General features: G+C 39.7%; 1 protein-coding gene and 1 long non-coding RNA gene across 5 annotated transcripts; both read left to right on the top strand.

Annotated features, from left to right (window-relative positions):
- Positions 1-1123: 1123 nt before the first annotated feature.
- Positions 1124-3224, top strand: LOC103716457 (uncharacterized). 4 transcript variants are annotated; one of them, XM_039116196.3, is made up of 2 exons: positions 1124-1491; positions 1981-3224. In XM_039116196.3, the coding sequence occupies exon 2, from the start codon at positions 2021-2023 to the stop codon at positions 2888-2890; it is 870 nt and encodes a 289-aa protein (XP_038972124.3). In that variant the 5' UTR covers positions 1124-1491; positions 1981-2020; the 3' UTR covers positions 2891-3224. The 4 variants fall into 4 exon arrangements, with proteins under 4 accessions (XP_038972124.3, XP_008802684.3, XP_038972123.3 ...); XM_008804462.5 differs by having other exon boundaries at positions 1124-1892; XM_039116195.3 differs by having other exon boundaries at positions 1125-1491; positions 1762-3224.
- A 9780-nt stretch (positions 3225-13004) lies between these two features.
- LOC148715068 (uncharacterized) lies at positions 13005-14623 on the top strand. Its single transcript, XR_015982262.2, has 2 exons — positions 13005-13773; positions 14154-14623. It is a non-coding gene; the product is annotated as an uncharacterized LOC148715068 (long non-coding RNA).

Genomic DNA, 14623 nt, shown 5'->3' with positions numbered 1-14623 from the left:
ATAAGAAAGTAATTCCTCATCATAACATGCAACCGGTGGCGTTGTGGTTATCATAATAAGGAAGAACAAAGTAATATCGTCCAATTACTTAACTACTACCACATACTCGATACAACAAAAAAAGAAGAAGCACTCGTATAGGCAGACCAAATATTTTAATGCCGTTGCGGTTGAATTGGCTATGGATAAGATGTTGCCGTTGCCCGTCCATGTCATTTCATGCGGCCATTTGAAGGGCATTGAGGGGAGGTTACCCATCTTCTTTCCTAATTAATGCCATCTCGTGGGTACAGTTAACCGGGGCCAGATCCAAAAAAAAAAAAAAAAAAAACTGTTCACCTTCTCATTGAGAACAGTTAGCGTACTATGATGCCTCTTTTTAATTCTATAATTGCTGCCGTTTCTTTATTTAAACCCCCCTCCCCCATTAAAAAGAGCAACCCCGCCCCCCTCTTCGTGAATCTTCCCCAATATTATTATTATTATTTATTTTTGAAGCAGGCACTCCATATATCATAATACACCTAATAGAATTCACAAATAAAAGATCCTAAAATGCACCAAGTATCTCACTTTCTCCAACTCATTAGGTGGTTTTCACGTATGCCGCCATCCAGTCCGCCGTCCCGTTAGTCTCACAATACATATGCATACTAAAATGTAATATTTTTATTCACCACTAACCAAATATTATGAAGTAGGGGATGAACTTCTCGATCACTGTTCGGCCTTTTCAGATCCAGCTGATTACCATGGCCGAATCACTTTTAAAGGAGATGGAGTTCGTTTGAAGCATTTGCGGCTGCGCATAATGCAATCCCATCTAAGCCGTCCGTAATTCTGCCTCTGGAATTGAGATATTGAAGGTCTGATTTTTTTTTTTTTTTGCCTATGTTTGGATGGAAGTTTGCACATTTGCATTAGTTAATCATCTGCTGTAATTTACTCAAATAACAACAACAACAACAACAAAATCTGCTGTAATGCATGTGATGACAACGGAAGCTTTTATTGTTAGATATCGAATATATATATATATATATATATATATATATATATATATATATAGTTATTATTGTGGGTGTGACATGTCAGGCTTGTATTTTGTTGATAGTAACGTTGTTGTCATTGTTTTCCGAGTTCAGAGATTTGAGGGATTGAGTCGAGGGGAACCCACCCACGCGTCCATCCCGTTCTCAAGGTCTTTTTGGACCTTCTCTTCGCCTTCCTTCGGCTCTCGCGAGCACTGATGGTGGATGAGTTGGCCGGAGGCATCTGGCAGTGTAAAGAGCGCGCCCTGTTTGTCTGCTTTTCCTTTTTTTCTTTCCCTTTGTGTTTTTTACCCGCGCACAATCTCCAAGCTTGGCCCTGTGGGCTGTGTTCTTTCCCTCATACTTTCTTTTCCAACCCCGAAACCGGAAAAAAAAATCCCATGGTTTTCTCTCTACCTCTCTTGCCCATGGAAGCGGTTGGAGTTCTTGATGCATTGAGGTAGGCAGGATATAATCCCCTCCTCCTCTTCTTCTTCTTCTTCTTCTTTTTCTTTATACTTCGGAAAGGTTTGATTGGACGATGCTCTGAAAAAAAAATATTTTTTGGTTTCTTGGCATCTGTGGAAGAAGAGGGGAGAGAACGGGGAGTTTATTTTTATCTCTCTCTCTCTCTCTCTCTCTCTCTCTCTCTCTCTCTCTCCTGGAGTGATTCGTGAATTCTTGATTGTGTGGCGGGAGGGGCCTCTTACGTTGTAATCTTTCTTTCAAGATCCTTTTCATTGTTGTCCAAGAAGACTCGAGGGGATCTGCTTTTGAGTTCTTGACTGGATGTGGTGAGGGGGAATCTTTTCGGTTGCAAAGCTTTTGTTGGGACGAGGGCGAGCAAGACTGGTGTTTGTGGTAATTCCCTTAGTTCTTGATTGGATGAGGCGAGTGGGGCTTGCTGTTTCTTCGTTCTGAAAAACCCTATCTGATCCCTTTGTTTTAGTGGAAGGTGCCTTCCGGGAGATTGAATTCTTGCCACCAGAATGAGGGATTTCCCTTCTTGCTTTGGGGAGAATGGGGTTCAGGTCGCCGATTCCTCATCGTCGTCGAGCGCCGGCAAGACGGCGCAGAATCTGGTGACCTGCGTCTACCAGACGCAGCTCTGCGGCCGGTCTTGCTTGATCACGGTGACATGGAGCAAGAACCTGATGGGCCAGGGGCTTAGCATTGGGATAGATGATTCTGCCAACCAGAGTCTCTGCAAGGTGGAGATAAAGCCGTGGCTGTTCTCAAAGAGGAAAGGCTCGAAGAGCTTGGAGGCGGAGAATAGCAAGGTGGACATCTTCTGGGACCTCTCTGCTGCCAAATTTGGATCTGGGCCCGAGCCACTGGAAGGTTTCTATGTTGCAGTGGTCTTTGATCTTGAGATGGTGCTCCTGCTTGGAGATTTGTCCAAGGAAGCCTACCGGAAGACTGGTGCGAGCCCACCGCCTTCGAGTGCAGTGTTCATAGCCAAGAGGGAGCACATATATGGCAAGAAGATCTACTGTACAAAGGCTCAATTTTGCGACAATGGGCAAGTTCATGATATTGCAATTGAGTGCGAGATGGTTGGGCTCAAAGATCCAACCCTTGAGATTCGCATTGACAAGAAGAGGGTAATGCAGGTGAAGAGACTCGTGTGGAAGTTCCGGGGAAATCAGACGATCCTGGTTGACGGGCTCCCTGTGGAGGTGTTTTGGGATGTTCACAACTGGCTTTTTGGGACACCTACAGGAAATGCTGTCTTCATGTTTCAGACTTGTGTCTCAGCTGAGAAATTGTTGCCATGGTCTTCCTCACAGATTTTCAGGGAATCTCAGTTGCAGGGGCTTGGTTTCTCTTTGATATTGTATGCTTGGAAAAATGAATAGGTGTAGGCAGGAGGCAATGACTACTCCTCCCTTCTCCCTTGAGTTCTAACAAAATACTGTAGCAAGTGATTTGTTTTTAACAATGTGCGTAAGGTTCCCATTTGTTTTTTTTTCTTTCTTTTTCCACCCCTTATAAATTTGATCTGTTTGAATATATTGGAAACATTCTGAAACTTCTAATCAGTTGCTCTCGATGTTTTTTCTCGCTTCTTCAGTTTGCATCTTATGTTGGAGCAGTTTTTGAATTATATCTGTGGGAAACAAAAGATACATTGTTATGTAAACTCATTCCAAATATTTTGGAAGTAATACAGGTTATATGTTGATATTAAAACTAAGATTCCTTTCAATGATATCCTTATTATCACATATTTATCTAATGTCAAATTTTTGTTGATTTTTTCCTTGGTATTCAGTCTTGTTGAATTATCTAGCTTCTTGAAATTATTACAAAGAGTTAGCAGACTATTCTGCATTGTAAGATACTCTGTTCTGAGCTTAGAAAAATACTTGTCCCAACTGTATAAACAATGAAAAAGAAACAGGTGTGCGGCAGTATACTTATTGTATCTGGAATACATGCATTGAGTTCTCTTTACATTCTTCTTGTGGGGACTAAGATCGCAGAAAATGGAGGTACTGAAGGAAAGCATGGTGTAAGATCATCCAATTTTCTGACCTTCTTAAACTGTGGAAATTTCTGTTCGGTTCTTTTGCTACTCTGTTTGATATGCCTTGTCCATTTCAGGAGACTAAATTATTATTTTCAGATCCCCAAAGAACATTTTAACTGGCATATGTTCTGCTTGAATTGATGGGAGGTCAACTAGTCTTTTCACAGGTTGGGAAAATTATGTATCTCCTTTGATTAGCAAAATTATTGATAATTTTTAGTGGTTAAAATGTCATGCTACTTCTAGGAGGGCAGTTTCATAAATTATCTAAATTTGTTTTCTATCGAGCTGACTTGTCAATACTCCTCAGGATTTACATCCCTATAATTCTGTTGCTTGTTCATAGGGATCAATTAAGTATGTCCATGGTAACCTGTCTGAAGCATGCAGGAAGGCCAGAGAGACTGATCACTGATATATTTCAGTAAGTCCTTCTCATGCTATTGCCTAAAAGCTTGTGTATATTCTCAAATATTACCGTAATGCTTTGGAAATCCATGGGACTGTGCATTTAGGGTCTTTTCTCCTGACGCTATCTTTCCATGATGTATGTTATTGCGGAGGAGTAATTTATGCATATATGAGTTCAGTCGATCAACAATTCTTTCTCCCAGTCTACACATCATGAGCCCCACCTCCCATAGTACATATTATAGTTCAGACTTCTGATATAACACTTTTTCCATGATTTTATGCTTCATCTAGTTGTACTTGTCAAGTGATGACATCTGGTTCCAAAACTTGCTTTATTCTTTGGCAAATCTTTTATGCTAAGATGTTAAGATGATACATTATTCTTTCTTCTCCATTACATCCTGCAAATTTGAACCAATGTGATTCTGGATATTTGCTGTATCTACTATTTTCATTTTTGGGGCTTGAGGAGATGCAAATCATTGCATGGCAAAATCTTTAGGGCTATACAGATCTTGGGAGAAATAATTTACCGACGTGAAAGTATACAATTAATCATCTTTCGACCCTAAATGCCTGACAAGATGGTCAACTTTTCTCATCTTTTTAAAAAGAAAATGGTGTAATTCAAAACAATGTCATTCTAGTGAGGTATATCATGGAATTGGGATTGCTTAAGCATTGCATGCTCAAGTAAATGAAATAGTTTTTGTGTTTCAACTATGTAACTACTGGAAAAACTTGGGAGCACACACGTGAGTGCAAGCACAACCTTGTTACTGCAGAGTCAAAGCTACATGCTCATCATGGAGTTGAGACACTGCAATAAGGAATGCAAGAGTTTTGATAAAGCAACCTGCTATATGGTATACAGGAACATGCATGTTTAGTGTATTAACCATATGGGTTATACATAGTGCATGCTGCGAGAAAGATGGACTGGTTACTTGATATATAGTATATCCAGCAATGGAAAAGAAAAAGTGTTTAAGTTATTAGCAAGCACACATAAAATATTAAAATGCATCAGTATAGTGGCCTAGGTGATGGGTCTAAAGATATATATATATATATATATGAACCTTGAGAGTGCATCACTGCTGAAGACTGGGAGCATCTAAAGGCACTAAGGAGGCCAATGAATGGAAGCTATGATTTCTAGATGCCGATGAAGATACAAATAAACATGGTAGCAAGAGGCATTGTTTAGAAGCTGACCATCACCATGATGATACCTCATGTTTATGACAGCAACCCAAAATGAGTCTCTATTTTCATTAAGATTTTTGAGGCTGACGGCTGACTGTCCGAGCATCCTTGAAATGCTGAGGTGGACGTTTAAACCCATAAGCTTGTAGTGAGATGAATAATTTAACAAAGTTGAGTGTAAAGGGAGTAGCTTGACTGACCACAAATTAGCTTGTCAGGCGCGTTTTAATACTTCAATATTAGGTTACAGTCAAATATTTAATACCAGATTTACAGGCTACAGAGCTAACATGAAACAAGACACAAATATTGACCACATGAAGCGGGGAAGAAAGTAACTCTTGTGGAAGAGATCTTTAAATGCTGATAGGGGAATGAAGAAGGGCAAGGTTTAGAAGCTGATGTGGCATGGAGGCAGCTAGATGGTCCCAAGGTCAGGAGAACCTCAAGGAAATGGAACAAGGGCTGCAAATTTAGGTCAACAACCTGGTGCAAGTATGGTTGTGGAAGTGATGATCCATGTTGCTTCTATATAATTGTAGATATGATGGAAAAAAAAAGGCTCTTCAATGTGAAAATTAGCAGCTTGATTTTGGGTTCTGCACCAAATCATCTGCTAGATTAATATTTCAAGTTGCGGAAACTATCATTTCCAAGTTATTCTGTAAGTTGCAAGAGGATTTCATTGGTAATGCAGATCTTCCACATAACTTGTTGATTCATTTTGCCAATAGTGAAGATAGAACCCTAGATATTGATTTCGAAGTTAATGCAAGAAAGGGAAGCATATATGTTGAAGAAGGTCTAGGATAAAAATATTTTAAACCTGAAGAACCTGATAATGGTTAGACATAAAAACCCATGAGATCTAAGGGACTTGAGCTAAAATAATAAGGTTCTGGTTTTCTGGTAAAGTAAATAATTTAAATATATGGATTATAATTTGGTCAAGCTACTTTAGAGTTTAACCTTTGGGAATGTTGGCAATGGGCATTTGAGGAAACTCAGTGATAAAATGGACTTGCTGGATAGTGTACTGATCGTGAAGAGAAGAATAGGGAAGGTAACTTCAATCTAGGAGATGGTTTTGATTATAATGATGAATTATTGTTGGCTCTAGGTAGATATGTGAAATTCCTATGAAATCTATACAATTATGGTAGAAAGAGTGCTAAACATTGCACATTAATAAAAAGGTTTGACTCAGCAAGTCATCACCCTTAAAATCTCAGGGTAATCACATGGGGTTAAAGTAGCATGCAGACTCATCACTATGTATATTGAGAAATTTGTTTAAATTCAAATCGAATCCTCAGAGTTCATTTAAATTTGTCACTCAAGTCAATAGTTTTAAAGTCAATAGTTTACTTAATTGTCATGAAAATAAACTTGAGAAATCAAAAATAGAATGCATCACACAAATAAGGCTTCTTTAGAAAAGAGCTCTAATCCACTCCTACAATTCACAACTTAACAAAAGCGTTGTACTAATATGACATCCCAACTTAATCAGCTCATTTTAAGAGGCGTAAAAATTAATTTCATAATAATATACATAAAATCTGAAATATACCTTTAGCAAAATCTAAAGTTCTTCTCTCATGGTCAAACTATTCCAAGATTTCAAATAGCGTAGTTGCTTCTCTTGTTCTATTCTCCTTGAACTTGATCATGTATTCATTGTATCTCTTAATTTGGATTTTTGTCCAAGAGAAAAAAAAGAAAAAGATGAATTAGCGATCATCCGTAAAATTGCAAACATCCTTTTAATTTTGCTCTAATGATATGTCTTAGAACAAATCAAGGACTGTCAAACCATCCCAAATCAAATGGGTTCGGGGCATACCAAATCAGACCGGTCGGTTATCGAGAAGGTTCGGCCAGTTGATCCAGTTTTTGAACCAAATCCTTTTTTAGTTAAAACCCTTCGCAGCGGCCTGATCTTCTCCCTCTCTCTTGATTCTCCTCTCCCCTCTCCTCTCTCTCGATGCTTCGCGGTGACGATGGCTCCGCAATGATGACGATACTAGGGTTAGGGTTCTACAACAAAGATGGCTCCATAGCTAGGGTCGGTAGGCCTCTTTCTCTGTCTCCTCCTATCTCTTCCTTTCTCTTCCTCCATCTCCTTCTCACTTTCCCTCCTCTCTCTTTCCCTCCGTTGGTTCTGCTATGCCTCGGCTCGGTATAGTACATACATAGTATCATACCAAACCAGTCGTCGATTGTTGGTACAATGCCTAGTACCAATTTGGTATACCTAGGATCGAACATTTCCAAATGGCTCGTTTTGTACTTGTGATAATCTTTCTTCCTATAATGGCATTTTCCTTTGAAATTTATCCATCACCTTGATACTTATGTTAGTTTATGTTAGTTCCTCTTGAAATTCTCTAATTAGGATTGGATTAAGCCTGCTTGTATTTCTTCTTTTGGATTTCCAGTTCTATGTAAGCCTGTCTTCTTTCATGTTTTGAATTTTAAGCATGTAGAATCTCAGGTTTACATTTATTTGAGTACCGGGGATCATTTTTGCCCCTTCATGGTGACCCTCATTTCTTTCCTATCATTATAAGTGTTTCCAATATAGCTTTGCAGCAAATTCCCACCTTTTGGTTCCTATTCTACTGTTTCTTCTCATTTTACATATGTGACCCCCCCCCCCCCCCTTTCTTTGCATTTTAAATTCTTGTCACTTATTATATATTGTATAATTACTAATCCGATGCTCTTCAACATACTCATACTTTAGCACTGCAACCCCCATATGGGTGCAATTGTGGACTATGGTGGAATTTGCCAACCCAAGGCTGGCCTGGTTTGGACAATTTGTCCGATCCTGCCCATAGTTTGAGTTTGGCTCAGATTGGCCTGCCCAAATTGCAGCCGTAGATGAGATTGGTGATGGACAGCTTCCACTTATAGATATAATTTGGTGTTGCAATACATGTCCTGTTACCCGCACCCAATTCTCGAGGCAGGATTGGACACATATCTTAAGATCCATTTAGTGGAGTCCTTGTGTCTTAAGATCTGGAGATAAGATGGATCTGCTTTTGAGACACACACCCCCACCTGACACCCATACCAAACACATATAACAAAGTATGCCTATGCTTATTGTCTTTGAAGATCATGGATGACATTTTTAACTCATGGTCCTTATACAAGCCACTTGATATTTTTTTGTTTTTTCTTTTTGGTATTACAGAGGGTGATTCAGACAGCCTCTCAGTCTTATGTTTGAAGGATAGTTTTTTATTATGCTGTTATAAATTCCTTTTTTTCACTTACGAGTATATATCCAACATATTGGTCTTTGTTTCAACTGCATGGCCATCTTTAAGCCATGAAGCACCCAGGAATATGGTAATATAATAATGTTAATAAGGCATTGAGATTGTGATTCATGCACAATCCTCTTATTAGTTGTATTAACGCACGAGAATCTGGTGCTGAGTGCAAAGCACAAAAAGCACGTTGTTTGTGAGTCATGTCCTATTCCTACAAGCATTTTCCTCAACAAACTAAGGGACTTATCCATATGCTTGCTTCCAAATGATGTAGAACATCATCTGGTAGGTGTGGTTTTGTGGAAAGTCTATGAGGTAATTGATGACCTTGTTGAAGACAAAATAAACTCTGCTAGTGATAGTTCACTGCTTCTGTTTGATTCATCCTGCTGTTTGGCCATGCTTTCTTGGTCTATATGTGGGTGGCATGTGGAGTATTTTGCTCTCTTAGCAGATGGCAGGTGTAACTATTGGTCACTTTTTCACTGTTATTTGGGTTGGTTCTTGGTTTCCCTGCAATTTGCTTTGCCAGTTGTATATGTTTATTTGTGTTGACTGTTTCTGTTTCCTGACAGTGTGAGTTTGGTAGATCTATGCATCACTTGTGACTCCTTGTTTCTGCTATCACTTTGAATTTTCTGGGATCTCTTATTTTTTTTAAATGTACTTTCGCTTCATTTCATTTTCTTCTTATTATCACTACCTTTTAACTCTTATGTTTTCTTTTATTTTTTCCGTAAAGAATGGTTTCACTTGAAATATCAAGAAAATGAACCCATTGTTTCAGTTAAAATGTCAAGAATATGAGCCCACTAATACACCCCAAGGAATCTATTTTTATATTTTCCATGAAATTATGTGCCTAGGCATCCTGTCTGATATAAAAGGACAATTTTGAAAACTTAGAACATGGGCAGAGTTTGGGGGCTTAGTTGAAGATCAAAGCTCGGCATGATTTCTAATGTCAACGATGCTTATGTTTTATATTCATACATATTCGAGGCTTGCAGGTTAACCAAAAGGGATGATTATACACAAGATGAGTGTTACAAACACACAGACATTAAGGTGGATGTCTGATGACTCTGAAACAAACACTTGAGCAGAATGAACTGATTGAGATAGAGTTGGACGTCAAGGAGCCATAGAATTGCACCATTATGGCAATGGAGTGGTGCAAAATTTGTTCTCGTATGGAAGGTTGGGAAGTAGGGAATGACATACCTAAGAATATCTAAATGGATTACTTTTGAAAACGTTTTGAGAATGCTTCTTTTGATGATTTAGCCTTTGAGAAAAAGGGTAAAAAGGGTTAAAAAAATGATTCCAAGAATGTTATGGTATGTTGATCATATTTAGCATGTAATATTTATATATGCTTTCTAGAAGCTTACCTCATCTGGTGGTGTTTTAACCAAAAATCAGATTGAAGTGACTAAGGATCGAGATTTTCGTTCAGAAGGTTGCTTCTATTTGTTGGTTGTTGAGCTGCTCATTGGCAACTGCAGTTCGCATACATATGTGGGCTATTCCTTCTTGTGGACAACCAATTACAAGCATTTACAAATATTCACTTTTACATCTGCATGTCGTAATAGACATTATTAAGAGAATAAATAGGTAAAGATAATTTCCTTGATAAGATCTCTTTTGCCATTGATGGCATCAAATGGGTTACTCACAGGTGTGATGTACAATTTTATCCTACAGTCTTTCTGAAAGGTTTGTATCAAGGGATGCTAAACCGGCCGGTACGGGCCAGTTCAGCCCATACTGAACCAGTCTGGTCTCTGACCGATCCAGTTCGGTGCTAAAAAAGGTATCGGCCCGTATAGGCCGATACCGGCTAGGAACCAGTGCGAATTGGTCGGTTCGATCGGTTCCAAATTTTTTTGGATGTGTGAATCAGGCCAAACCAGTGGTATCGGCTCGGTTCAGTCCTAATCAGTACCGGTTCGGCTCGATCTGTATTGGTGCCGAACCGGTCCGGCGGCGGACCGGTATGCCTACCGACACCAATTCGGCAATCCTTGTTGTTTGTATACATGCTTGCTGCCTGAAATGAAGATATCAGCGGAAATACTTGCTTTTGGAAGTGATAATTTTCTTTGGGGAAGAGAATTTTGAACTTCATGTTCAGAGAAAAATTGTAAAAGCTTGATTGCAAGTATTTGCTCAATTTTTGTCCGACTACTCCTTTTCATGTATTATACTTTTTATGGCCATTATATATGTAATAGCATTGGACTTGTGGGATATGAGCAGGGGTTGCGTAGTGTCGTGCACTACTCAAAATGTGTGTGGAAAGACAGAAAAGTTCAATATGCCGGAATCATCTTAAACTCAGATGCCACTTTATTCGTTCCCTTAAGCAAAAATTAAATCCTCTTGGTTGTGTGGAGAAAATTAAAAGGCATGTATAATGGAGATGAACTTCAACATCTAGCTTAAGAGGTGATATGAGATAGTGGGTGTTTCCTTTTTGGTTACCAAAGGCATTAGTCACCGGAAAGGTTCTACCTGAAAAGAACTTGGTATGAAGATGGAAATAGCTATTGAAATGAGAGACAAAGGTATTTGAATGGTGGCAAACTTAAGGATTGCCATCTTTGGATAAAGATATGTTGTTTCCAGTAGTGATGGTGACACGGTGACTTTCGAAGCTAATGCAGGCCAGGGCTACCGCCTGAGGATAGTAGGCCCATGTGCTTAAGGGACTTACACTTGCAATCATAGTCGACGAAACCCTCCCAAACCGCTCGGTTCCGGGTGTCCCGAGCCGTACTGGCAGCGGACCAGGATGGAGGGGGAGAAGAAGGAAAAGAGAAAAAGAGAGAGAGAGAGAGCCCCTGCCCTCCATGGGCAGAGTTTCTCTGCCGACATCCCCCTTTTCTCTTTTTTTCTCTCTCCCATTCTCCCCTCTTCTACCCTGTCGATACAGGGACGACATGGCACGCCGTGAGGCCGTACCAACCCGTGCCACTGGGCAATCGGTCCGGGGTCTGGTACCGGTACCGGCACAATAGATGTTGCTTGCAATAGGCTATATCAGATACCTGCATGCCCAGGCTAGGGTTTTTATCATTTAAGAGGAGAAAAGGGTTGGGGGTGGGGGGTGGGGGGTGGGGGTGGGGGGTGAAACAAGATTTTTAGGGTCAAAAAAAAGGAGAAAGGGAGATGAAGTAGAGGACAAGGAAGGCTAAGGCTTCCTACCTTCAGGAACCTTTCACCACTGGCTTCGCAGACCTTTCTTTCAATAAACATTAATAAAACATTAATATTTATGACAATCCTTAAACAAACCTGTGTAGTATCCTTGCCCCTATAGTACATTATCATACTGTTGGCTTTCTCCCTCAGAAGGCACCTTCCAACAAGAATGTCTCCACATACCTCCTTAGGCTGTTTTTCCATCTCCTCTGACATTTATTTCCACCCCAAGATGATAGGAACAATGCTAAACTTTGAAATTGACAGAACATATATTAATTGCATCATGACTTTTTGTTTCAAAAAACCCTCATATTTTAGGCTTGTGGAGATATGGTCATTCAGCCAGGTGACATTTCTGGTTTTGCTGTGTAAAATATGAAGGGCAATGACCATGGGATTGGAGTTGCAAACATTTTAAACTTGTATTTTCATGACCTGCATGTGTGTCTTAAAAGGTTCTATTATCTTTTTGAGTTAATATGCAGTGATTGGTCTGCCCTGCCTTTAGCAATTGGAACTCTGTGACATGTTTCTTCTATGATCTTTTGTTTCTAGGTTCAAGATTTTGTCCTATGGAGTGTGGACAAATGCCATGAGTGAGACATGGTGTGCTCAGAGCATACATGTTGGTGTAGTCTGTAGTGTTCTAAGGACCTATAGAGCTACTGGCTCTGTTAATATCCACATAGGTTTTTTTACTCTGATTAAGCCCCTTAACTCTTTTCATTAGACATACAGCTAGTTATATGCTCATGCAACTAATTGGAGGCCTGCATTGTGAACTCCAGTTTGGAAGTTTAACTTCAAATGCACTAACCATCTTTTCTAATATTTTTCTTCCTCTTAATATTTCTTGTGCTCTGGGTAGCTGCCAGTGGACATTCAGGTCCTGAACCTCCTATTGAATGCTACCACTTTAAGAAGAGGGCTTGTATCTTGGGAGAGGATCGGCAGCAACTTACTGTGCCAGGTTACAATCGTCTACCGTCATGCCTTGAATACCAGAGGATAATCGTGATCCTTCTTAGAGATTATCCTAAACTGTATGCAGAAATCTCCAGTTCTAGCTTTCCCGCATGCTTCAATGTCAAATTATACGAGTTCAGATTGATTATTATTTTGTCATAAGGGCCAACATTTGTATCATTATGAGTTTCCAGGATTTTAAAACTCCAGTCCCACCAAGACCATTGAAATCTCAGAGACAGACAAGGATGCAAACAGAAAAGACAATCTAGCAATAATATGTAAGAATCGGATGGCAAATCAAGATATTCAAGTGAAAAAAGATGCTCTTCTCGAGGTATTTTTTTAATATTTTCCACAATTTTTTGCCTTCATCTTAGTTCAATGTTGTGTATTAGCCATTATAACGATGTTGTAACAGCTGCTTACATATTATTAATTGTCATTCCCTTGGGCACAACAAGCGGAGTCATGGTCACCAAAACACGGACATCTCACCGGTGCCACATATTCTTTGCCGACGGACTCCATGGCCAGGCCTACTGTGAAATATCAGTGTCTCAAAATTAATAATGGGCCTCCTTGCGAGGGACCCTTCGCTTGTTTTGTTGACAAATTATGAGATGGTGGACCACCTGCACAAGTTAGATTTAATAGGAGCCAAAAAAAGGTCATACGGGCTGAGTTGATATCATACAGAAGGTAGGAAGAAAGAGAGTTTTTGTTTGTCTTGAACTGTAAGAAAATATAAGCCCGGCTTATCTGTCTATTGTTTATAGTATAGAGGGCAAGAGATTCTATGTTAGCAGGACAGCTTGAGAGGGAAGTGTTTGAGGTGGAAAGTGACAGAATACCAAAAGAAAATGTTTTCCATGATTGGCCTGCAAGGGAGTTGAATGTGGCAGGAGGTATAGTGAAATAGACTTCACCCACGCCTAAAGCAAACCAATAGCCACTTACTCTCCACCCCTCTCCCTCCTATTTCCCCACCCTCACTCATCATTCACCCCATCGATGAAACAATAACACCTCCCACTCCTCCATATGGGGTGGCTTCAGTACCTCATCTCCCCACTGAAGAAGCTGTGGCTTCGCATGCATTCTGCTCACAGGAAGAGTATGTTCAGCTGCACTCCAAGTTACCTATAATGTTTAGCATCTTGCCATTCTGGTGTCATGTTCTTCTGTATCCTATTCTTTTGATATCAGCTTTGGATAATCGCATTTGCATTGTCTCCATTCTCCAATCGTACTTCCTCTTGCTCTTAATGCACCATGCAAATCCTCTTCTAGCATGCTATGCTATCAGTGGAAAACCTTTTAGATTCTGTTTATGCATTTTACTGTTCTCTTATTCTTTTGTGGTTAGCTGCTCTTTTCTTGTTCTATTTTTCTTTTAGGTAATCTATGGTTAACTTTTCTAATAATCACTGTTTCTTGCACCCATTTACATAGCCTAGCAATTCTCTAATGTTGTTCTTGTTATTGTTTTGATAGATAGAGGGATATACATCCTCTATGAGGATGTGAAGTCATGCCCATACGAAGATGTGCACGTCCTCTGGTCGATCCTCGTGGAGTCGCACCCTCCGCCATTGAGGTTGAAGCAATGAGGGTTCGTGTGCTCGTAGAAAAGTGGAGCAGCTAAAAAGGAAAGGGACAATGAGTGAGGTTCTGATGTACATAGATACTTATACACGCATATAGGTGTCGTTCGAGTTGCATGTTATGTAGCTTCCCATGTTCGATGAGTAAGATTAATGAGCTGCTTCTCATATGGCCCTAGTTCTTTCTCATCATGTCTATTTGCTTACCAAAAGAAAATTAGAAGTATGACTTCAATCTGTTGGATGAGTGAGGGTGATATTTTGTACATACGTGCACATCATACAAGAAAAAAAAAGTGAAAAAAAGAATAAATATGTCACAGGATTTGGTAGAAGGCTTGTTCCTCTTCTTTTTTTAAA

Source organism: Phoenix dactylifera, chromosome 1 (assembly GCF_051530095.1).
Source record: "Phoenix dactylifera cultivar Ajwa chromosome 1, Ajwa_hap1_PhDact_Kaust_v1.1, whole genome shotgun sequence".
NCBI classification, from domain to species: Eukaryota; Viridiplantae; Streptophyta; class Magnoliopsida; order Arecales; family Arecaceae; genus Phoenix; species Phoenix dactylifera.
The sequence above is the reverse complement of the archived record's forward strand: the minus strand, read 5'-3'. Positions and strand labels throughout refer to the sequence as shown.